Source organism: Onychomys torridus, chromosome 18 (genome assembly GCF_903995425.1).
Source record: "Onychomys torridus chromosome 18, mOncTor1.1, whole genome shotgun sequence".
NCBI classification, from domain to species: domain Eukaryota; kingdom Metazoa; phylum Chordata; class Mammalia; order Rodentia; family Cricetidae; genus Onychomys; species Onychomys torridus.
Genome location: NC_050460.1, coordinates 3457114 through 3482624, shown reverse-complemented (window position 1 = coordinate 3482624; position 25511 = coordinate 3457114). Strand labels below are relative to the sequence as shown.

Here is a 25511-nt window from a genome sequence, read left to right as displayed (position 1 = left end):
GCAGAAGCCAGCAGAAACAAATGATACATACATACCTTAGGAGACCCACCTCAGGTGCTTGATTCAGTTAGGAGAGGTTGGGTCCCTTGGAAAGTGGTCCATTCTTCTCTTGGGTTTTGGCACCATGACCATGCCATGGTGTGTTTAAGGTTTTAGATACAAGAGAGAACAGCCAGATGCATCTGGAAGAGTCCAGAGAAAGAAGGACTGAACATGGCCAGAACACTGGACCTGGACACAAGTGAACAGGAGAAGAGCAGAGGGTGAGAATGAATATAGCTGAAATAACAAGGTTATAAGAATGAGCAGCTGGGGGGAGGGACGTCCATGAGCTAGAGGGTAGGTGAGGAGGTAAGAAGAGACATTTGTCCCTTCTGCCTTTTGAAATCTGGTGAAATGGAGTTTCTTTTGGATCTGACAGTAACCAATAGCATTGGGAACAGTCTAATGTCTGGGGACATCTATGGGACCCTTTTGGCCAATAATTAAAAAATAGGCAACCCGTTCCTGACCCTGATTTTCCTTGATGTTTCGCTGGGGAAGGGAAACAGAATATAGTATTCAAAAGGGAGAAACGGGAAGCTAGAATAAAAGGATTAACTAGGGAAACAAGAGGGCAGGGATGTGGGGACAGTTAACACTAATGGCCTTTTGAAAAGCCATATGGAAACCTACTGCTGTGGAAGATTCCCCAAACATATGCATATAAAAAGAGAATCTAAATGGAATCTCCAGATGAGGGACAACTTCCTCATTTTCACAGTGGGTGGAGGAGGCTTGGTGGTGGAGGATGGCCACCGCTTCCTGGCTGACTCGAGGAGGGGTGGCACTGCACTCTGCACTCTGCAGTCGTCAGATCAGCTCAGAGGAGTGAAGTATGGCTGTTGCTTGGCCACCTCTAGGTGACCCTGTGGTTAGCTTCTCTGCAGGGCCTGCCACAGGCTTTCTTTGAATCTCTGAGAAACAGAATTCTGAGAAGCCAGCAGCTCCCGCCCTGTCACAATGCTATGCCTCACATATTTGTAGCCTGGTACTGTAAGCCTTAAATTTTTTCAACTGTTTTATTTTTACTTTGTGTGAATTGGTGTTTACCTGCATGTATGTCTGTGTGAGCATGTCAGACCCCTGGAAGAGGAGTTACAGACAGGTGTGAGCTGCCATGTGGGTGCTTGGAATCAAACCTGGAGCCTCCAGAAGGTCAACTCTGAACTGTTCAGCAATCTGTCCAGCACACTTTCCTCTCTTCAGTTGGCCAGTCAGAGGGTCTGGGCTCCAGTGCTGGCTGTTATAGATTAAAGCCTAGGAAGCTGCTGAGGTCATGCAGAGCCTTGAGCCCAGAAGCTGATACCATCCCAGGCTTCACCGGCCAGTTGCAGGCTTGAGGGCTGAGCATGCTGTCCAAGACAGCCACATAGAACCTGCCCCGTGAGCTATGAGGGTGACAACCAGGTGCAATCCCACAGCTGCAGGGTTTGCAGTTCAAGCATCCCACCCCTCCCAGATGGTGAAAGAGGCTCCAGTGATGTTCTTTCCTCTGTCCCTCTTACCTGGGAGGGTACTAGACACTGGGTTCCAGGCCAGGCCTCTGGCCTTTCTATGTTCCTGCTGGGGCAGTGGTGTTTCTACCCCATCTGCTGCTGGTGTCCCATTTGCTCATCTGCTGCATGCTGCATCTCGCTGGTTAGACTGCAAGTCCCCAAAAATCGTGAGGCCCATCTTTTCCTGGCGAGTCTCTAGCTCCAGGCAGTGCAGACACATGTCAGGTCCTCAATGAACAGGAGTGGCTAACATGTGGGCCTCTTTTCAAGGAGGGTATGGAGACTGCTGACCTTCAATGACACAGTGGGAGGTCAGGCTGAGAAAGACCTGTGGCCTCAGGACAGGAGCTCAGAGATGAGCCACTGGTTTGGGCACAGGAGGAAGATAGCCCTACATAATTACCCTTCCTCAGCTTAAAACCACCTCCTCCAGCTAGTTTGCTTGTGATGTAATGGGAAGGCATGGTGGTACACCTTCGTTCTACAGGGTCTGCTGTGCTGTGTGTGACTTTGGTTCTGGAACTCTGACTGAGGACGCATGGGAGTTAGCAAAGAACAGACACACTGTAGCTGAAGTTTTCCTGTGTCCCACCTGGCCTGCGGTTGGGCCAAATCTCTCACCCACTAGTCCTGCAGCCACTCAGACACAAGTAAACACACAGAGGCTTATGCTAATTAAAACTGCTTGGCCATTAGCTCAGGCTTACTACTTATTAGCTCTTGCACTTAAACTCAGCACATTTCTGTTAGTCTATATGTTGCCACGTATTTCATGGCTTTACCTGTGTGCCATTACATGCTGCTCCCTGGACTGCAAGCTGGCATCTCCTGACTCAGCCTTCCTCTTCTCAGAATTCTCCTTGTCTGCTTATCCCACCTATACTTCCTGCCTGGCTACTGGCCAATCAGCGTTTTATTCAATCAGTGTACAAAAGCATTATCCCACAGCAACACACAGACACCCACACAGTAAAGTTGGGAGTCTACCACTGCCCTACTTGGAGGCTGTGTGTTTATTAGGCACAGTGCAGAGGGAGGGGTTATCTAGTCTCTGAAGGAGGCTTATGAAGCAAAGCAGTCTTGGGCTGTCATTACCTTTGCATACACTGGCCAATTAACCATAATCATTCATAGTTGGACTCAGGGGGAAGGCTTTGCCATTCCTCTGAGCCTCACTGGGGTAAAGCCTTGAGTGGGGCTGGGCCTTGGAGTTCTCGACCTGCAGCATCTATGTCAGCAATACACATTCAGTCAGAACTTGGCTCACTCACAGCAAAGTGAAACCAGAGAGTGAGATTTCAGGATGCAGTGTGGGTGGAGCTGGATGGAGTCTCCTAAGGGCTGCCTGCCTGGTAGGGCTGACACTTCTAAAGCAGACTTGGTAGCAGGGCTCAAGCAGAGGAAGGGAGATGGGTGTGGCTTGGGTAGAACTTACCAGGGTGGGAACATACTCTCTGGGGTAAAGAGGTTGCCTTCTTTTAGAGGAGGGTGGACTGGAGACTGGGGGTTGTAAGGCCACTGGCCACAGGTAGCAGATAGGGACAAGGTCTTATTTACAATCAATTAATTGGAGGACAGGGGACCTATGAATTAGATAGCAGGGCTCGGCCTGGGCAGCTGAGTGGCTGTGGTTCAGGGGTAGGAACAAGAAGGCAGGAGCTGGCTATACCACACTGAGGGCCAAGGATACTGTGGAAAGGTGAATGGTCATCTCTGCATGTTTGTAACTGGTTGTAATTCTTTGGTAGGAAGACGGCACCCATTGCAGCCATTTTTCTTTTTATATTTTGAGACAGGGTTTCTCTATGTAGCCCTGGCTGTTCTGGAACTTGCTCTGTAGACCAGGCTGGCCTCGAACTCAGAGATCTGCCTCTGCCTCCAGAGTACTGGGATCAAAGGTGTGTACCACCAGCTCCTCTCATTTTCTCAGGTAGAGAGCAGAGCTAGTTAGGAAGTTCCTGCTACACCGGACAGCTGAGGACAAGGACGAAGCACTTCTGGCACACATGTGGCTATGATTAGCCTGGAGAAGTTTGGGTCACGTGAGCTAGTTCCTTTACCCCTGAGATGGCTTGAGGCTGCTGCGACACACTATGGTCACTGGCTGGCTTGGCCCCTAAAGCTGCCTGAGCCTATGCTAAGTGACTGCTCACTTGCTGGCTCCCTCGTATCATCTAAACTACAGGTGCCCCCCCCCCCAACCCCAGGCCCTCCTTTGTGTCATTTAAGATGTAAAGTGCTCTGACCATCTCTCCCATCCCTAGCCTATGGCAAATCCTGTGCTGTAGGAGCCTGACATGGGCAGGGAAGGGCAAGCTGTATTGGAACAGTGGCTGAGCATCAGGAGGCCTCTGTAGTCTACACTGTCAATGGGAGTGGGGACTTCTTCCTTCAGTGGCACTTCCAGAACCACAATCATCCCTGGAATGGCTCTGTCACTCACTTCACACCTGTGCTTCAAATGTCTTAACCTCGCCGGCTGACCAGAGCAGACCAGCATTGGTGGTATCTTGCAGGTAAGGAAGCACTCTCAGGAGGCTGTGAAGGTTGCCCATGTTGCAAAGGAAGGAAAAGCAGGCGAGGGCAAGCCATGGCCAGCAGCAGCCCTACCTGGCCAGGCGCTTCCATGTTTGCCTGACCTCAGGTTCTTGGAAGAAGTGGATGTTCTCCCAGTTCTAAAAGTCCTTTATGAGAACACATGAAATGGTACCTCTACCAAAGGAAGAGGTGTCCTCATGAGCCCACATGCTGGAGCACAAACTGATGTAGGGACGCAGTGGCCACAGGTGCTCCCACTCTGTCCTTCGGTGGTCACTTGGAGAACTTTTAAAAAGCAAAAAGCAGCTTGCATGAGCAGCGGCAGGTCATGCTCGGAGATGGTTCTGCGTCTGCTCAGCTCTCTGACACAAAAGGCAGCACTGGCTTGGCCAGCACAGCCCACCCTGGCTGGTATCCAACCCTCAGGAGGAGGCAGGCCACAGGGAGGAGGCTGTATGGTGGTGTGGTCATTTCTTTTCAAGTTGTAGTGAGTGAGGAACAACAGGTCATCTTTGGCAAACTAAGCCAGAGAGGTCCCACGACCACGGCACACTCATAAGATAAGGCAAGGAAGGCTATAACCCTCTGTGTAGCACACAGTATGTTTGAACTCACAATTCTAATCTGATCAGAGAGGACTGCATGAAACACAGAGACATTTATAAAAAACTAGATGACAACGGGGCTTAATCTAAGCTTGACATATATATATATATAAAATTGTATTTAGCTGCTATAATCAAAACATGAGCAATTAGAACTGATGATTACCACGTGGTTAAAGAAAAAGGTTCTATATATCCAGGATTTTAAAATGTGCAATTCAACAGAAGTACCTGATAAAATCACAGGGAAGGAATGCATTCTGCACCAGCAATGCAGGTAACATAGAGGACACAATGTTCAACCAGGAAGAACAAAGTCACTTAGAAAAGACCACACTCTCTATTCCTGTTTCTTCCAAGCAGAAAGTAGACTGACTGGGGACCACAGAAACATCTCAGTGTGAACCCAGGAGCTCTCATGTGGCACCCACACAAGCAGAGAATTGGCGGGGGGTGAGGAGACAGGCATGGCAGCTAGATTAGGGACTATGAAATGCTCCTTCAAATGACAAGGAATCAGCCTGTTCTTCTTGACCCTGTGAATAGCTGGTAATACTCAGCTATGACCCTTATTCTCAAAGCAAAGGGAATGTGGGGGACAGTGCCCCAGCTGGGACTGACATGGCCAGCACTATCCCAGGCCTGGAGGGGTAAGTCAATACTCCTACCTTAGGTCCAGGGGTACTGATGCCTTCTGTGAAGTGGTTGCTGGCAACCTGCCCTCAGGGGATGGATGTCCATCATGTGGTGGTCCTGGTTCTTACAGAGTATCTTTATGGGACATGGAACTAGTCCTCCCCAGAGTGCTGAGAGGATTAGGCAGAGGGCAGGGGACCGAGCTCACTAGGCACTGGCTGAGCCTTGCTACCATGTGAGCCATGGGCCCTGCTATCTAGTGTAGCTAAGGAGAAATCATCATAGGAGATTTACTTGAGCAGGGGGTGAGCATCCTGATATTAGCATACTTGTCTACAGAGAAAGACAGTGCTATGAAGGGCAGGGTCGATGCCTAGAGGCTCTGCTGCCCTAGAAGGGCAGGGACAGAAGGCAGATGGAACAGGCTGCATCTGCCAACAATCTTCACTGTCCCCAGAATGCATGCTTGGGCACAGAAAGCCCTTCTCCTTGCAGGAAAGATGTGTTGTGCCTGATATAGCTCTGTACTCTGCCAACTGAGGAAGAGGAGGTGTCACACCTATGCCAGCCTAGGCAGGGGCATGGGGCAGGAAGATGTATCCTAGCAGTGGTGCCTGGGTGCAGTTTACAGCTGAGTGCCCAGAGTGGAAAGGGGTTATTAGGAGCCCTGCATCTTTCTGGCACCTGGAATGTTCTTTAGTAAGCCTGCTCCCATAGAAGGGACTCCAAATCTAATTCCAAGTGGGGTCTGGTGTGAATGTGGTTTTCCTTTGTGTTCATTGAACAGGCCGCTGGAGCTTACAGCCACCTTGCTTCCTGGCTATGGAGTTTGGAAGGTGAAATGCAGTTTCTCACAGAGGAGCAGAGGTGGCTGAAGTTTATCAATCCAGGGCCAGGAAATGTACCCAGTTTGTTCTCTTTTTGTTCTGCTGCTGTGAGTCTGTGGTTGGGCTTCTGAAGGTAGGAGTGAGGCTGCCTGCCAGGTTTCCACACAGTATCAACAATTTTCCTGTGGCTGGAGCTTTGATAAAGGGATCTTGAAAGCAGCCCTTCCTTCTAAGTGTAACTGACAGCTTGTGGGGAGGAGGGGATGGAAGACAGCTGCTCAGTTCTGGTCTGGTCTGACAGAGGGCACGGAGCTAGCCCTAACCCAGACCAAGGGTTACAGGGTCAGAAGGGCCTGGAAAGGTCTATCTGCACTTTTGGTGAACACAGCACATTGAAAGAGGAAACCTCTTTCTAATTCCAAAGGGTTGTGCCAATGCCAAATGCATGCCGGGAAAAGAACACTGGTTCAAGAGGGTCTCCACTAGCGGGGTCCCGTGTTCAGATATCCAAGGGGCTCACGATGGTGAAGCCAGAGTCCTTGCTGCTGTCGTCATCAGGGCTGGAACTGGGGTTGCTGGAGGAAGCTGAGGCTGGGCCCATCAACGGGTCTGAGAACACCAGTGGGGAGCAGGCTGGGACTCTGCTTTTCCCAGATGTGCTTCTGAGGGGGAGAAGAGGCTGAGACTGGCCTGAGACGCGGCCCCTGGCACTGCGCCCCTCATCTTCTCTGGAAACCAGAATGAAGTCATCTGAGGTCCCTCCACCTGCACACCCTGGCATCTCTGGAGAGGCCTGTGGAGTAAAACCAGAGGAGAAGGATGGTGAGAGCAGGGATGGCCACACTGTACAGAGGCCTGTGAGCAGGGTGGCCAACTCGGCCAGGTGGCCATCTCACCCTGCACCCCGTCTGGAAAGACGCTGGTTGGGCTAGTTGTTCCAAGGCCCTGACGCTCTGACATGTGGTAGTGGTGCAGAACATCTGTAGTTCCTAATCCCTATCAACTTTCCTGGGACAGAAAGTACTCCATAGTTCTGGATTTAAAGGACACTTTCTTTCTGCATCCTGCTGTATCCTGGGTCTTGGGAATTGTTGATTTTAAATGAGCAGACAGACACAACAAGACATTGAAGACAGTGCTTCCACAGTGCTCTGGAAATTCCAGGACCATTTTTAGAGAGATCCTGTGCAAAGACTTGAGGAGAATTAAAAGTCTGCTATAATATGTAGATAATAATATACTAACTGCAAGCCTGTCTATGGGGTTCAGATAAAAACATCTAAAAGGCTTTACATTTCTTGGCTGGAAAGAGCTACAAAGTCTCCAAGGAAAAAGCGCAGGAGTCCAAAGACACAGGAACAAGCTTTAGAACATCTCTAGGACAAAAGCCTTAACCCAGATAAGTGCTGGCAATTTGACAGCTAGCTTCTAAAAAACGCTAGAAACAGCCGTGAGAATTCCTGGGCGTGGCTGGTTTCCATCTACTTGGATTCTCAGATTTTAGTTAATCCCAAACTCCCACATATGGTAAATTGCAGGGAAAAGAGATTAATTTCTTTCAATGGGACAGACAGTGTAATCAAGCTTATGAAGCTTAAGGAGCTAAATGCTATTGCTTTAGGTCTGCCAGACCTAATCATGTGATTCGATTTATACAGTCATGGAAGACAAGGGGTCACAGTGGGTGTGTTTACTCAGATGCTCTGTCCTATAAGAGAGTAAGGCCAGTTTCTGTAAACAATTTTATATTGTGTCCCAAGGAAGGACAGTGCATTTAATCAAAGGTTGAAAAACCCCAAACAATAGCAACAAAAAGCTTGACTATGGGCAGCTACTGACAGGGAGCACCCCACACTAGCTCTCTTTGATAGGACTGTCCTTCCGAACTTTGAAGAACTTACTTTCATCTCATGAAAGCCCATTCTCATCAGTACTCATCAAGACTCCTGTACCTGCTTGGTGGCCCTGCGAACTTGGTTGCTCTGGTCCTGGCCACTGGAGCAGTAGTGGTCATCGGAAATGGTAATCTGCTCATTCTCCTCAGCCTCCAGCTGGCTCTGGTTGAAGCGCAGGGAACCTTTCAGAATGTCTTTGATCTATTTTCAAAGGAAAGGAAAATAACAAAAAGATGAATGAGTTTGTAGCTAAGTGCTGAGTAGCATTACATACATTTGAAATAAATTAGTCATTGACCTGTTTTTCCTACTGTAATTCCTTTCTAGAAGTCACTGACCTTCTAGAAGGAATAGGTCCTAAGTTTTAAGCTGTGTGCTAGCCTGAGTAGTATGATGAAATCTCTTGCCTTCCCTAGCAAGACAACTTTCAGAGGAGTTAATGGGAATCAACCCTTCATCCAGATTGCCCATGCCATGTACTCTGCTGCCCTGCTCATCAGATCAACTGTGCTGCATGACAGTGCTTCCACACAGTAGCCAAGTCTATACAACAGCACCCCATTACCCCCACCTTCCTTCATCATGGACAACTGCACCAGGTGACATCTTTGTAAGAGGAGAACACAGGCGGTGAGTTTGAGAGAGGACACACACAACCCTTATTATAAATATTATGCTGTTACAGTCACTCTCTTCTTAGTTGCTCTTGTAATCCCTCACCATGTCTAATAGCTAACCCTTAGTCTAGCTCAGTTATGTGTAGGGAAAAATACAGTACATAGACAATGCAGGAAAATCTGTGATTTTAAGCATTTAGGGAAGGGTCATGGGATATACCCATGGATGAAGTGGAGAATACTGTAGTATGAATGTTCACATCACACTATAAGAAATGAACCACTGGTGAAAATCCAACTGTCAAAGTTATGGACTTAGTAATGGCTGGTGAAGATATGACTCCGTTCAGGTACCCACTGTGCTGATTATTCAGTAGGAATTGCCATCTGTGCGGCTGCACAGCCAGGGAGCGGTTCCACTCCCGCCGCCTGTTCAGATATAACGTGCTCCTTTTCATTGACACTGCATCTTGCTTAGACCTGCCAGGGGTGGGTCACTGGGCTCTTGAGGCCCATTGAAAGTAATGACTATCATCTGTGCTTCCCACAGCATCCATGTATTTGTAAATAAATGACCAAAGCTTATGTTGAGGTAAGGTGCAAACGCAATGGGTCTTGTGGGAAGAGGAAGTAGGGGTAGCTGATGCGGAAATGAAAAACCATTTGGGCTACAAGCCAGTGAGACAGAGTCCCCAGGAGTGAGGAGCATGAGGAGGTACAGACTCAGAAGGAACTCTACCTGGGCTGACATCGGTGAATGGCTCTTATATGGTCCTATATACTGTAAGGTAACCATCCTTAGAGTAGGCACAATGCTGGCCTGTGGAACATACACATGGTATCAGAGTCATGAACATACCTGCTTTAACCCTGCCAAGGAAACCAGAATCTGATCTTCTTTTTCCAAATTCTCTTGTAATACCATATCTTGAATATTTACTGAAAATAGAAAAATGACATTTTATAACAAATGCTCTGTGTACAACTTACATGTCACCACACAGCTTTAGAGATCTTCCACTAAGGGTGCTCTGCAGACTGCAGCTGGTGGCAGGAAGTTCAGCACTGTGCCCGGCAAGCATAGCCTACAAGCAGGTTCCCCCTGTACTTTCTTAATGTGCTGCAATCACAGGTGCTGCTCAACTCCAATGAGACACTGGGGAGCCCTCACTGACTTGTGCTTATTCCTTGTCCTATTTCTGTGAGAAGTTCTTCCTTGGGCTTTCTTCACCACCTCACAGTTCAATGGTGCTTAACCTGTTTCCTTCTAAAGATTAGGTCCTCCTGAATGATTAAAATTAATAAATAGGTTGTCTCTGGTGATCTGTAAGAATAAATCATGCTGCCAATTCAATGGAGTATTAATAGTAAGAGGGCAAACTCATGGCACCAAAACCTTAGATGCCAATGCCTATGGAGCCAACTTGTTTTAACCTAGTGTCTTTAAAGGAGAATGATTCTGTTCTCTAGGGACTTAAGGACCATAGGTCTTTCCTTCAGATCTGACCTAGGGGACCAGGCAAAAGAGTGTTGATCACCACTAATACTCAGCACCTGTTGACATATTGCAGTGTGATGTACAGTATTGTGGTTGGGGGTGGGGGAAATACAATTAAAACACATTTCAAGATGCTGCTAGGTAGACCAGTTTTGAGACTCACTTTAAATAAGTTCCATAATCTTTACACCTTTTAAGTTCTCTGACTACCATGGCCTTAGAAGATACCTAACTTATAATTCTTGAAACATTATATTCTTCCCTTAAGACATGCCCGAGGAACACATGGCCCATGTGTGCCTCCCTTCTTGTGCCCTTTCTGGAACCCCCTCACACCACCAGCCCTATGTACCCCACACTAAAAGCCCTTAGCCACCATTCCTAGACAAGCAGTCCAGACTCCCAGCACCAACCCTATCCTGTTCTCTGTTTCATACACCCCTGCTGTTCATACATGGCCTCTTCTGTAGGCAGACACTAGGCCCATGCCACTAATTCTACTCATCCCTGCAACCTGTGGACTCACCCTCCCTAGGAAGAGGCACTAGACCCCACAGCAACATTCCACTCACCCACATGACCTGCCCTAGCAACACATGCTTCATGCCTGCCTTTTGAAGCTCTTTCTGGCACCCCTTTTCAGGTAGAAAGGCCTAACTTATACTGGCAATTCCATCCACCTCGGCTCAGTGACCTTATCCCTCCCCATCTCTAGGCAGGGAATCTAGACTCCTTTTACCAGTTGAACCCATGCCACTCGCCTGCTGCCCACACTTGGCTTCTTTTCTAGCTAAACAATAGATTCATACTCCCAACTCCACCTATTCCCAAGACCTGAGAACCACCACCCTTTTCCAGAAAGGTTCACAAGATGTGTACCTGAAACTTCATTAACCCTGGTGTGTTGCTAGAGGAACATGTGTCCTCTGTGTCTTCTGGTTGTAGAGTATTAATTAAAGATGTGTTACATTTGTTTATGCTGTGGAACATTTGTTCAATGATGCAAAGATGTGTTGCATTCTTTGATGTTGCATTTGTTTAAGTCTGTGAAACTCTCTTTGCTTGCCTGCCTAAAACACTTGGTTAGTCTATAAAGAGCTGAATGGCCAACAGCAAGGCAGGAGAAAGGCTGGGTGGTGCTGACAGGCAGAGAGAATAAATAGGAGGAGAAATCTTAGAAGCCAGATCTAGGAGTGAAAAAAGGAGAAGGAGAGGAGGACTTGAGGGCTGGCCACTTAGCCTACATAGAGTAAGAAGTAAAGGAAGAGATACAGAAATAGAAAGAGACAAAAGCCTAGAGGCAGAAGGTGGCTGGGACAAGTTAAGAAAAGCTGGCTAGAAACAAGCCAACCTAATGCTTATAATAATAACTCTCCATGTGTATTTATTTGGGAGCTGGGTGGCAGGCCTCCAAAGAGCCAAAGAGTAAAAGAATTTAAAACAAAACAAAACAAAACAAAACCAAAACCAAAAAACCAACAACATCTTCCACCACCTCCCTGCCTTTCCTCTTCAGGCAGGGATCCAAGACTTGCACTGCCAACTCCACCGGCACCCTGTGTCTGAGGGGAAGTTCTGAGCATTCCCCTGGACTTCTGAAGACTGGCTGTGAGAATCTTAGGGATTTATGGAAGGTCTCCTGGACTCAGAGACATAACTTAGCTCATGCTGAGACTGCACTCAAACATCAACACTGCTTTGCCCAGAGTGAACCTAAAGCCCCATACAGCTGGTCAACCTGACAAATTGGGGCAATAGGAAACAGGTTCAAACACACACTCAACAAAATACAGGTAAGTTTTTCATACTAAGAAACAGAACTGATAACCTAGCTCCAGACACCTAGGTGCCATCTTAAATATATAATAATGAATAACCAAAACAAGACTATCCCCAAAATTAGTATTCTCATAGTAATGTCCCTTGAGAAAAGTAACTTAGAGGATGCATAAGACAATGAATTTGGAATAGAAATAATAAACATGATCCAAGAACTCAGAGAATATGAATTAATGCTTGAATGAAGACCACGAAAACACAAATGTTTAATGAAATAATAAAAACAATATAAGACATGAAAGTAGAATATAATAAAGAAAGAGGATCTCTGAAGACAAGCCAAAATGAAATAAAACTTGAAAAATTCAGGAATCAAAAAAATCAAACAAACAAAACAAAAATCAGCTTCGTCAATAGACTGGACCAAGTGGGACAGACTCTCCAGTCTTATGGCCGAAGAATTGGCTCATTCAGTCAAAAACAATGTCAAAACAAAACAAAGGCCAACAACAGCAACAAACAAACAAACCAACAAGAAGAAAAGATGCAGGAACTGTGGAACTTTATAAAGAAGCCACATTCACGATTAACAGTTATGGCAGAAGGAGAAGTGGTCCAGGCCAACAAGATCAACAACAGAAAGCTTCCCTAATCTAAGCATAGGTATCTGTCAAGCTCCAAGAGACTTACAGAAAACCAAACCATGACACAGAGCCAGAAAAGAAACTCCCTGTGTCATGTAATAGCCCAAATACTGATGCACAAAACAGAGAAAGGATATTGAAAACAGCAATAGATTAAGATCAGCTCACAATCAAAGGCAGGTCCATCAGAATCATAGCAGATTTTTCAACGGAGACATTGAAAACCAGAAGAGAATGGACTGAAGTTTTACAAATTATGAAAGACCATAGATTCCAAAACAGAACATTATGCCCAGTAAAACAATCAGTCAGCCACAATAGAAGGAGAAAGGAAATTCTGTATAATAAAAACAGATTTGAGGAATATATGACGACTAACCTACCTCTCAACAAGCTACTAGAAGGAATGCATATGTCTGAAAAGAAGGTTAAACACACAAGATACAAGTAACTATGGAACACTAAATCAAGAGAGGTCTAGTCAGGGTTGGAGAGATGGCTTAATGTGGAGATGGCTGCTCTTGCACAGGATCTGGATTCAATTTCTAGCACCCACATGGCAGCTCATAACTGGTAACTCCAGTTGCTGGGGGCCAGACATCCTCTTTTGCCCTCTGTAGGTACCATACACACACATGGTGCAGAGACATGGACACAAGCAAAACACTCATACATATTAAATAAAATAAACACATCTTTACAAAAGAGGTCTAACTGAAAACTACAAAAGCAAAAGAAAATTAATACACATGTTAACAAACTTAATGTGAATCATTTTAACCCTGCAAGAAACAAAAACAGATTAATTGCTTGGACCAGAAAATATGATTAATTGTTTTGCTGCCTCCAAGAAATACATCTTATCACCTACACCTATACCACCTTAGGGTAAAAAGATGAAAAAAAAATATTTCAAGAAAATGGAACCAAGAAACAAGCAGGTGTATCTGACAAAACAGACTTCAAAACTAGTCAGAAAAGGTAAGGAAGAACTCATTATCAGTTAAGGAAAATCCAGGAACAGGCTATAATAATACTAAACACATACACACCAAATACAGGAGGACACAATTTCATAAAAGAAACATTATTAGACTTAAAATCACAGATGGCAAAAACACAGTAATAATGGGTGATTTCAATAGACAGGTCACCTGGAAATTAACTAAATAGAGAAACTCTGGAATTAAATGACTCATAAGTAAAATGGACCTAAGAGGTTATCTATAAAGAATCTTCCCTGCAACATTAAAGAATATATATATTCTTCTCAGTACCTCATGGGACTTTCTCTAAAATGGACCACATATTAGAACACAAAACAAGTCTTAACAGATATAGGAAAGTTGAGATCAGACCCTGCACTGCATCAGACCACCATGCAATAAAACTGAATATTAACAATATTAGGAAAGTACATCAACTCATGGAAGCTAAACACAACACTAAATCAATACTTCATGAGGGAAGAAATCAAGAAAAAAAATTAAAAATTCCTAGAACTGAATGAAAATGAAAACACAACATACCCAAACTGATGGGACAAAATGAAGGCAGTTCTAAGAGAGGAGATTATAGCACCAGGTGCCTACATTAAAGTACTTGAGCTATCAAATTAATGATTAATAATAACTCGATGCCTTAGGAAAACAAGAACAACCAGTACCCCTTCCTATACAGTCTCATTGCAATTCTCTATGCTATGCTTGGTTGATGTCCCTGGGAGCCCTGCTCTTCTCTGGGGGAAGGTGGAGGGGTAGATCTTGGGGAGGAAGGAGGTGGAGGGATGTTGTGGGGAACTGGAAGGAGTGGAGAGAGGGGAAACTGTTGTTAGTTTTATTGTATGAGAGAAGAATAAATGAAAAGAAAAGAGAAATGATGAAATCTGCAGTTAAATGGAAACAATCATCTTGTGTGAGGGAGTCCAGATACACAAGACAGATATGGCATGCTCGCTCATTTCTTGATGTTAGCTTTGATACTTCAGACATTTGTGTTTCATTTGGAACACCAACAGAGGTTATGAAATTACTAAGGGGCCATCAGTAGGGACTTTTAAGGGAGGGAAGACAGAACACACTGATACAAAGAGTTGAATGGGAATACTGGAGCAGGAAGCATTCCATTGAAGTGGGAAGAGGGCAGGGTAGAGGAGGGAATATGGGAAGGATAACTTAAAGACACTGTGAAAATGTCATGTGGAAACCACTTACTACCATGGAACTTTCCTAAAACATATATACATACACATATAAAGAGGAGTTAACAGGATGACAGCAGAGGCTAACAGATTAAAAAGCACGGTGCCAGGCATGGCTGACTTCTCTTGGGATTGCTGGCTAGTGAGGTGCTACTAACTCCCAAACATCGCAGGCTGTTGCCTTTACTTGTTTACCCTCCAGAACTTGATGGTAACATGAAAAAACCAACTTGGAACTCATTTGGAAGCTTACTCTGTACCAGCAAGTTCTCACAATGTTAAAAAGTGTTATGCATGCTATCAGAGTAGTCAAGTAATCGTTAGTCATGCCCAACTGTGAACCCTGCAAACTATAATAATGACTCACCTGGAAAAACATGCCCACTGTTGTAATAATGGCATGAACACCATGGGAGTATAACCAACTACTTTCCGATTGGATTTAAGTATTGCTCCACAAGATGAAACCCATAGGTGACACCATTACTGGTGTAAGAACCTATAGCTAGATAGGACATAGGCCCTAGAGAAGAACCTACCACTATGATTCTATTAAATGGACATGATATTAAACTTACTCCTAAAAACTCTCTCAACCCCTATCTGACATTTTTTCTTCAGTAGATGGTGATTAATACAGAGACCCACAATTGGCGAAGATACAGAGATAAGAGATTGCAGAATGCTTTGCTCTAAAGGAAATACATATATTGAACAGCCCTCTGAAGGCTCAGGGGTCATTGTGGAAGATGGTGTGAAAAGAGTTCAAGGGCCAGAGGGACCAGGTGACTGCAGGGAGACAGTGCCCTCTGGACACAGACGGCAGCTGCATACATGAACTCACCGTAGCTGCAACAACACACATCCAAAACTTGTGCAAGGTCAGGCCAGACCACATCGCAGCATGGAAGTGGAACTTGGGCACAAAACCCCACTACTAGGTGTGTAGCTATTGGCAATTGTTACCTGCCAGGAGAAGAAGGAGAAGGAGAAATAGTGTTCTCTATGAGGAGTGTACCTTCTGTTAAGTCTAGTGGGAGACTACACACATCCGAGAATATCTGAGCAACACAAACTGGTCTTGATGGGGAAAAAAAGGACATAAAGTTGAGTGAGTAAGTTAGAGGGGTGGATCTGGGAGGATTTATGGGAGGGTGAATATGATCAAAACACATTGTATACAATTCTCAAATAACTAAAACAAGTATTAAAACAAAATAAAATATTGCATTTTATGGAATATTTGATTGTACTATGATACTCTGAGACTGTGTTAATAAAATTAGCCAGAGACTAGTTGACAGAAATTAGCCATAGAGAACATGAAGGAGACAGGAAGATGGACTACACAGGAAGGAGTAGGGAGGACCTAGAGATTCATGGCCTTTTTTCTTTTTTGGTTTGTGATGGCTGGAGAGAGATGCTCTCTTGCTGGATCTCCAGCCAAAAAGGAAGGTCAGCTGGTTGCTTCTCAGCTTCTCTGATCTAGCAAGTTTTCACCCCCCACATCTGATTCCTGATTCTTTATTGGTCAATAGAACAATTTAGATAAAAACCACAGCATTCTTATTAATTCAACAAGGTCACCCCAGGCCCTGCTTGTATCAGTTGATTCCAGTTGGGCCTCTAAAGCCATCAGAATCAATGTATCCTTGTTTGCCAAGTGTCCAGAGGCAGCATTCTTGTACTCCTGTACTGAAAGCTCTGTCTACAATCTACACAAATCTTAGTTATGGCTTCTATTGCTGTGATGAAAACCATGTTCAAAACTAGCTTGAGGAAGAAAGTGTTTCCACTGCCATATCATCAAAGGAAGTCAGGACAGCAACTCAAACAGGGCAGGAACCTGGAGGCAGGAGCTGATGCAGAGGCCATGGAGGGTTGCTGTTTACTGGCTTGCTCCCCATGGCTTGCTCAGCCTGCTTTTTTACAGAATCCAGGGCCACCAGCCCAGGGGTAACACCACCCACAAATGGGCTGGGGCCTCCCACATCAATCTTTAATTAAGAAAATGTCCTACAGGTTTGCCTACAGCCTTATCTTATAGAGGCATTTTCTCAACTGAGGTTTCCTCCTTTCAGATGACTCTAGCTTGTGTCAAGTTGGCATAAAACTATCCAGCACACTATCCCTTCTCTTTGAGCAGCCTTTCAGCCCACAAATAAAACAATAGCTCTCTAGTTACAGATTTGGCACATGCATACTTTGACATGACCGCATGTGTACCTAGCATGATATAATGGAACTTTCCTGCTCAGGGCTCTTTCTAGCCTTGGGGATAATGCTTGATGCATTACAGGAAAAGAAAAAAATATTTCTTGAGTAATGAACAAACACAGAAAAACACCCTTAGAGCTTGTATTTTAAAACAATGTTATTCTAAATATGTCTAAAAAGTATTTTTAAAAAGGAGCAAAGCAAAGACAGTCTAGAATCTGACAGTTTACTTGAATTTCCAGTAAGCCATGCTGGCAAGTGCTCTTATACACTGCAACAGCAAACAGCAAAGTCACTGAGAAAACTGACTGTAGTTCTTTGCTAATACAAAGTTTTGCTCCAAACCAAGAAAGCAAGTTGGAGCAATAGATAAATTAGAGAACAAATGTCTTTGGTTTTCTTAAGAGCCTATATCAATTTTGTTATCTCTCAGTTAAACAAACAAACCAAGCCACTAGGATCCACTCAACATTAACAGCTCACTGCAGGAAGTTGAGAACTGCTCTCAAAGTCTTTGGCAGGGACCCCAAGGCTACCTTTACTTTTAGGACTGTGTATTTTAAGGCAGAGCTTTGAGAAGCTGGGTGGTTTGAAAGATACTGAACTGCAAGGAGGTGGGCTATGTTTCTCAGCACCCACTAAGTTATCAGAGGCAGCCAAGGACAATTCCTGGGCCTGAAAGCTTAGGCAATGGATGCAGGTGGGGTAGGGTGGGGGTAAACTGGCCCTCAGAGGCAATACCCACAGTGCAGGGGCTAGCAGAGAAAATCTACAGAGGCCACAGTGGGAATGTGTGGGAGCCCACAAAGGTTTTCTAGTGAGACCTGAGCTTGCTTTATACAGGAAGGCTACATTAGGGGATGGCTTAACCACATGCATGGTCACCAGGTATTTGGGATGGTCTGCACTTGGTTGTGCTGTGGGGAGGTCTTTTGCTCCACCCCTTGGCATTCCTTTAAAAGCCCTTTAGGAGAGACAGAAGGCGCTGGCGGGTTTTGACCCAGGCCCTCCTGAGGCTATCCTGTTTCTAACTGTCTCTCTCCTTTATATTTCTATCTACATATTTCTCATTTCTCCCTGCTCAAGAGTCCCTGGGGTGGAAAACGTGGGTGGCAGGCCCCTCAGAGATGATGCCACTGAACAGGAACTTGGCAAAAGCTTGGGGAGAAAACCCTGCGAGAAGCAGTTGGACCAGTCCAGTTTTGTAGTGTAAAACAGAAAGTGTTTTATTATTATTATTATTATTATTATTATTATTATTATTATTATTAATTTTTGTATTCTTAGGAGGAAGAATGAGGGGCTGAAAGACGCCCTAGTGAGGTTGCAGGGTAGATATATCTCTCTATCAAGGTTTCTTTAATTTCTTCCTCTTTTAAAATTCTATCTATTAAAATTAAGGGAAAAATGTAAGACTGTGTAGTAATATAGTGTAGAAAAAAATTAGAGTAAAGTAAAGTAGGAATATTTGGGAAGAATTCTTAGAATAAGATAAGCAACAAGATGGAGGAACTATGTCCTTAATTTTCTAACTATGGGGCTATGCTGTGGGATGTTCTGTATGTCAAATGTGTTGCTCTGATTGGGTAAAATAAATAAAGTGCTGATTGGCCAGTAGCCAGGAAGGAAGGATAGGGTAGGCGGGACAAGGAGGAGGATAATTCTGGGAAGTAAAGGCTGGAAGAGAGACACTGCCAGCTGCTGCCATGACAAGAAAGATATAAGGTACTGGTAAGCCACGAGCCACGTGGCAAAGTATAGATTTATAGAAATGGGCTAAATATAAGAGTAAGAGCTAGACAATTAGACAATGGTAGGCCTGAGCCAATGGCCAAGCAGTTTAAATAATATAAGTGTCTGTGTGTTTATTTTATTAGTGGGTTGTTGGACTAACAGGGCTTGGTGGGGGCTGGAGAGAAGGTCTTCAACTACAGGGCTATAAATGTAAATGGGGAAAAATCAGAGGAATCTATCAAAGAGAAGAGAATGGGGAGAAAAAGATTCCTGTGGGAAGCTTTTGGTCCCAAGTGGCAGAGGAAAGAATTTTCCCTGATGTAAATATGAGTGAAAGAAAGCTTTCAGTTTGTTGACATTGCCACTGTATGAAAACACTGAATTAGTTTTCTCTTGACCATGAAGTTAAAAGCAGAGAACAAAAGTCTTTGGAAAACTTGGTAGTCTTTCTCTCTCAAAAACTGAAAGCTTTCTTGGGAAAAACTTAACAATCTCTCTCTTTAAAAAACCAAAAAGTCTTTCAGAACTTTCTACCTCAGATTCTCTTTCTGTAAGAGCAAAAATTTAACTCACCTGGAGACAACCTCTATCAGTATGGGACATCACTTTTAATTGCTTTAAGAAAAAAACAAACCTCTTGGAATATGGTAAATCTTCTCTGCTAGAAGCTAGTATTAGAAAAACAATGGCTAGAGTTCCCTGCCACTAGAGCCTGATGAGAGTGTAGACAGAAAATGGAGCAGGGACAGATTCTTCCTGGAAAGGTGCAGGACCTGGGAAAGCTGCTAGAGAGAGAGAGAGAAAAAAAAAAAAGAAGAAGAAGAAGAAGAAAAAAGAAAGGCAGGGTCTAAGTTCCAAGTAGCAGCTGCAATGGCAGCATGGGAAAAGCTGAGGTAGATTCAGGGAGAGAAGCCCTACCTCCAGAAGCAGTTAGCAGAGGATTGAAGCTGTGGCCTGAGATATCTTAAGCTCTGCATATGAGGGGAAGGAACAAGTTGGGACAAAACAAAGATCTATCTGGGAAAAAGTCTCTCTAAAAGGGATGCGAAAAAGCTTTATCTCAAGTACTTTCATTTTCTCTCACTGACCCGGTAAGGTGGAAGAGCAAGCTTGGGGCACAAAAGGGCCTGCTTCAATATGCAAAAGCGGGTGGGCACAACCCAGTTCTGGGACATTATCAGGAAAGAAAAACACCTATCATTGCCAGCTGAGGGAGAAAGAAATCTCTCAATCTCCCATAATAAAAAAGCAAAAATCTTGAATCAAAGATCTGTTGAAAAAAGCAAAAGCAGGAAAACAAACCCTGTAAAGGAAACCAGAAGTTTGATGGGACCTGAGAGGCATTATGGGGAAGGTAGTTTGTAGTAGTGTACCAATATAGAGAGAGGCAGCTTGGGAAATTCAGTCTGAAACATAGTGATGCTATAGACAAAGGCATCCTGGGAAATGTAGTGCACAGAAGCAAGACAGCATAGGCAAGCCAGTATGGAAAAAAAGGCAGACAAATTGAAACAAAAACTTTCAAATGCTCAACTTAAAACACTACTTTTAAGAAGCTGAGCTTTACTTCCCCCAAACAAACAGCCTGCATTAGGTGATTCTTTTGCAGGTCTAATGTGGGAACAGGGAGGCATGTGTTCAGAAAGGAGTGACTGCATTGTAGATAGGGATCAAACTCCAGAAAAATACAGTTGTCTTACTAGTGGTTGAAAAGCTACAACTACAGTCTGAGTTAAATAACTCTTGGTCAGAGTATATATCACAGCTGCTAATAAAAGTAACATCAGTGAAAAGCTGATGAATGAAGTAAAAACACTAAATCATGAAAAGGTTCTTCCTCAGAGTAAGGTAATGAAGAATGTGTTTCATGAAACATCTATGTTCTTGACTCCTTTGAACAGTAGCAGTTCTGATGAACAAATAACTTTGCCAGAAATATTGGGCTAATAAAAATCTATCAGAAACATCAGCATCATTAAAAGAAAACTCATGGTAAACTTAAAGAGCAGCTTTAAAAAATTAAGAAGGGGGAAAATTGTCTGAGGAGTATAGAGCAGAGGAATGTCAGCTCCAATGACACTCCTCTAGAGAAACTGGAGTGAAATGCAACTGAACCAATGTTCCTGACATTGAGGTTCTGTCTTGTAGTCTGGGGATAGTAAGAGAATAAGGAGGTCTTTAGACTATTTGAAAACTTTGGGATGACGTTTCAGCAATGTTTTTGGTACACAGGGAAACCTTCAGCTGCAGGTCTGGAACCCCCCCTCCAACTTAGACAATTATCTTCTCCTGATGGAAAATTGACTGTTGTGGAGTTTCCTGTTGAGCAATTCAGAACATAATGTTCCTTAGGAGGTTTTTTCCTCCTCATTCTCCTTTTTTCCTTCTTTGGGCCTGCTGTAAACTGAGATAGCTCTTAGTAGAGTTTTTATAAAAGATCTGGAGTATATAAAGTACTGTTTAGCAGCAGCACTATTTCTACTTTCTAAATGAAGTGCAAAGAAAATTATTCTCTGTCTTGTTGGAAGATAATGTAAAATTTCTTCTTGATGTTTGATGGGTAAGTTTCTGTTAAGAGATTCTTCCTAGATGTCTGCTAATAGTTTCCTCTTGAATATAAGTTTGGTGAATAGTTCTTCTAAGAAATCTCTTCTAGATGTTAGTTAAGAAGTCTTTTCTATAAGCTTGGTAAATAGTTAAGAAATCTCGTCTTGATATTTGCTAAGGTAGTCCTATAGAGTTTCCTTATGAATATGAGCTTGTAAGAAATATAAATAAGTACATGTTGAATGTGAGTTTGTTAAAAGTGTAAATGTTGAATGTAAGTCTAAATGTTTAATGTAAATTCATAAAATGTAAATGTATACAGTGATGTAAGTTTGTAAGAAGTGCAAATAACATATAGTAAATAGCCATGCTAGTTGTAGATATGTTATGTTCATAGTAGAATTATGTTGATGTTAATGAACCAGAGTTTGGTAAAAGCTAAGGAAATCTTTAAGTTTGATGTAATTTTTCTGATGTGGTTTGCATCAAGAGTTGATTGATTTAAAAAGGGCTTGGCACAGCTAAAGCTGTTACAGACACCTTAAGACCCATTCCAAAAAAAATTTGCCTTCTTTATCATCCTCTACTCCTATACTGGGATGTATGGCAGCTATGGAGATTGCTGTGAATCGTCATAAACTCAACAGGAACCTGGGCCAGAGCTGAGTTAAAATTTAGTACATCCTCCCACCAGAGGCTGAGATCAGGGATGGGCAATGTTCTTCTTGCCAGCTTCCCAACTTAAGTCAGAGGGCACTTGATGGAAAGTGTACCTCCAAGATGGGTAAGGGTTGTCTGGCTGAAGGGGATAACCTAAGACAGAACCAGCTTATCTGAGGTGCATGAGGGGCTCTTTAAAAAATTAGGAGGAATCTGTGTGAACCACAAAGGTTTTCTAGTGAGATCTGAGCTTGCTTTGCACAGCAGGGCTGTATTAGTGGATGGCTTAATTACATGCATGGTCAACAGGTGTTTGGGATGGTATGTACTTGGCTGTGCTGGGGGGAGGTCTTTTGCCCTACCCCTTGGCATTCCTTTAAAAGCCCTTTAGAAGAGACAGAAGGGGCTGGTGGGTTTTGACCCAGGCCCTCCTGAGCTATCCCATGTTTCTAACTATCTCTCTCCTCTATATTTCCATCGACATATTCCTCATTTCTCCTTGCTCAAGAGTACCCTGGGAGGAAAAGTGGGGGCAGGGCCCCCTCAGGAGTGCAGCTCTTTTTGGACCTTTGCCTTTTTACAGTCTGCTGAAGAACATGCAGGTAAAAAGTTATGGTCACATTCCCTGGCTCCCACCACTAAAGTCATGAAGAGGCCAGTGGTTAGCTATAACAAACACCAAAGACTTTAGAATCATATACAGCATGCCTTTGGGCATTCAGAAGGTCTAGTAGGGACAGAGACCCAGAAATGTACAGGAACAGAGCTTTCTTTAGCAAGATCCAAGTGGACATTCAAATGCCAGTGATGGATGAGCCCCTTCCTAGGACACAGGTGCCACCCTGAGAAGAGACAGAGCAGAGGAGTTAACAGTGGGTATTTACTGAATTAAGACAAGCAGGTAACTCATACAGAGTTAGCTGCTTTTAACTGGCAAGTTTAAGCCTTAAGATTCCCATCCACTCACTAACTAGGCTTGATCCTGCTTAGCTTCTGAGGTCATGCACATTAAGAATATATGTATGTATGTATGCCCACGGATACATTAAGTCCTTAAACTGCCTTTAGTAGGAATGGAACTTTACAGCAAGATTTCTGCACAACTGAGTGGTGTTATATGTTTTTGCTCTTTGTTCTTTTGGGGTCCTGCCATCCAGCTTCCAAATAAATCCACATGGAGGCTTATCTTATTATTACTCATGAATGCCCGGCCTTAGCTTGGTTTGTTTCTTGCCAGCTTTTCTTAACTTTTAAAATTATCCATTCCTGACCTCAGGGCTTTTATCTTTCTCTATTCCTGTATACCTTTTCTTTCCTTCTTACTCCGTGACTGGCTGTGTAGCTGGGTAGCTAACCCCTGATGTCCTCTTCCTTCCTGCCTCTCTTGTTGTCTCAGCCTATATTTCTGTCTAATACTTCCTCATTTCTCTCTCCTCCCCCCAAGAACCCTCTGACAGGTCAGAGCTGGACTCCTACATATCTGAGAGAATATTCTCACAATACAGCAGCCAAAGCAGCCTGCTGCACAGGATGAAAGCCATCTGGTTCCTTCAAAGGAAGTTCCCTTGTCTCTTTCAAGCACAGTATAGTGTCCATGCCAGGAGAGGACTGGCCTGATGTACAGCATAGCTGAGCAGGACTCAGTGCAGAAAGATGGCCAGGGACAGGGACAAGCCCAGAGTCTTGGTTTTATGAGCAGTGCTGTCCTTTCATCTAGCAAATCTTTTACACTTATTTTTGGAATGGGGCCAACGATCACCTTTTAGCATCTGATGAAAACTCCACATTATACATTAAATATTCACTTAATTTCAGGAATGAATTAACTCAACTGACTTGGCACACTTTAAGAAACTCAGGGTAACAGTGTAAACAAGGTAAGCTGGGTGGTGGTGGTGGTGCATGCCTTTAATCAGACCACTCAGGAGGCAGAGGCAGGTGAATCTCAGTTTGAGGCCAGTCTGGTTTACAGACCCAGTTTCAGAACAGTCAGTGCTACACAGTGAAACCTTGTCTTGAAAATAAAACAAAACAAAATCCACCCCCCAAAAAAACAAACAGAAAATGAATGAACAAACAAACAAAACAACCTCAACCCCCTCCCCCACAAAAAAGTTTCCAGGAAAAGACAAGCAAATGAAAACAACCTGTCTCTTTAGAAGGTTGCTGTTTTGACTGTAGAGTTATCATGACTGCAGCTCAGCAGAACTCTCCTAGAGGCCTGCTGTCCAAGCTACAGTTGCAAGTGGAAACAGACAAGTCTCCTCAAAACTTAAGGAAAGGTGAAATGGAAGGTGTGTAAGTTTCCCTTTCAATGCACACCTCCCTTCATGACAAAAGGCAGAATGCAATATAATGTAAAGGTCTTTCATTTTGTGTCTGTGTAGATGAAAGATTATTACTCTTTGTATTTCATACTTACATATTATATATGTTAATTACATTTGCACTGAAACTAAAGGGAAAATGCCATATTATTATCTATTTTTCTCCTGTGGAAGTTACTCAGTAAAATGTCATCCATGTAACAATCTCACGGTGACTCTTTTTTCAATGAAGAATCAGTGCCATAAAAAGACCTCTCGGGGCTGGAGAGAGTTCAGCAGGAAAGAGCAGTAGGACTATTCTTCCAGAAGATCAATTTCCAGTGCCCACATAGTGGCTCACAACCATCTATAACTCCAGTTCCCAGGGATCTGATACCTACTCCCTTCTGGCCTCCTCAAGCCCTGTATACACATGGTGTACATATATACATGCAGACAAAACACCATATCTACAAAATAATAATTTAAAAACAGACATTTTATTCTGAGGGTAATGGAAATGGTCTATGAATCACTCTGATTTCTTAAAAGCTCCAGATTCGTTTTCAATGATGGAATAAAGTTATATTCATTTTTATGTTTTTTTTTTCTTCCGAGACAGGGCTTCTCTGCATAGTTTTGGTGCCTGTCTGGATCCTGCTCTATAGACCAGGCTGGTCTCAAACTCACAGAGATCCTCCTGGCTCTGCCTCCCAAGTGCTGGGATTAAAGGTGTGCACCACCACTGCCCGGCTCATTTTTATGTTTTAAGTGGCTGATAGGAAGGTAACAGAGACTCTTTCAAGGGGTGGGAAGCAGACATCTGCCTGTCTTGGAGGAGAAGCTAGGGAGGGTGTTGAACTTCCTCATGCTCATGGGTAGTAGACACAAAATTGCTGTAAATAGTAGCTGGCACAGTCAGGTACACAGTAGGGTAGCAGCAGGCTAAGGTACTTGGGTAGCCATATAACTTGTAGACTCTTTGAGCATCTAGATGAGAACCATCTTCCTACTGCCCAAAATAGAGTCAGGCCCAGACTTGGCATGTCACCCTAAAAACATATTTTGTTTTTGATCTCTATGTCAAGGCTTTTCCTACTCCCCCACCGCACAACACATTTGCTTACAATACTACTCCTCTGAACCTATTCCCTAAGCTACTTCTCCCAGAGCCTGTCTTTCCATCAGGAAGCAGGCATTTAGTAAATACTGGCTGTGTAAGCATTAGGGCTCATTTTCATCTCCTAAGGAATAGATGTGGTGAGGCATT

At 43.9% G+C, this 25511-nt stretch overlaps 1 protein-coding gene across 2 annotated transcripts in view; it reads right to left on the bottom strand.

Annotated features, from left to right (window-relative positions):
- Positions 1-4715: 4715 nt before the first annotated feature.
- The window catches only part of Tbc1d5 (TBC1 domain family member 5), a 292901-nt gene continuing 272105 nt past the window's right edge, over positions 4716-25511 (bottom strand). For both annotated transcript variants that reach the window (XM_036167803.1, XM_036167804.1), the window contains 3 exons: positions 9516-9595; positions 8097-8240; positions 4716-6937 (listed from right to left, as the gene is read on the bottom strand). In XM_036167803.1, coding sequence (XP_036023696.1) covers positions 6644-6937; positions 8097-8240; positions 9516-9595 — 518 coding nt within the window. In that variant the 3' untranslated portion in view covers positions 4716-6643. The remainder of the gene's footprint in view (positions 6938-8096; positions 8241-9515; positions 9596-25511) is intronic.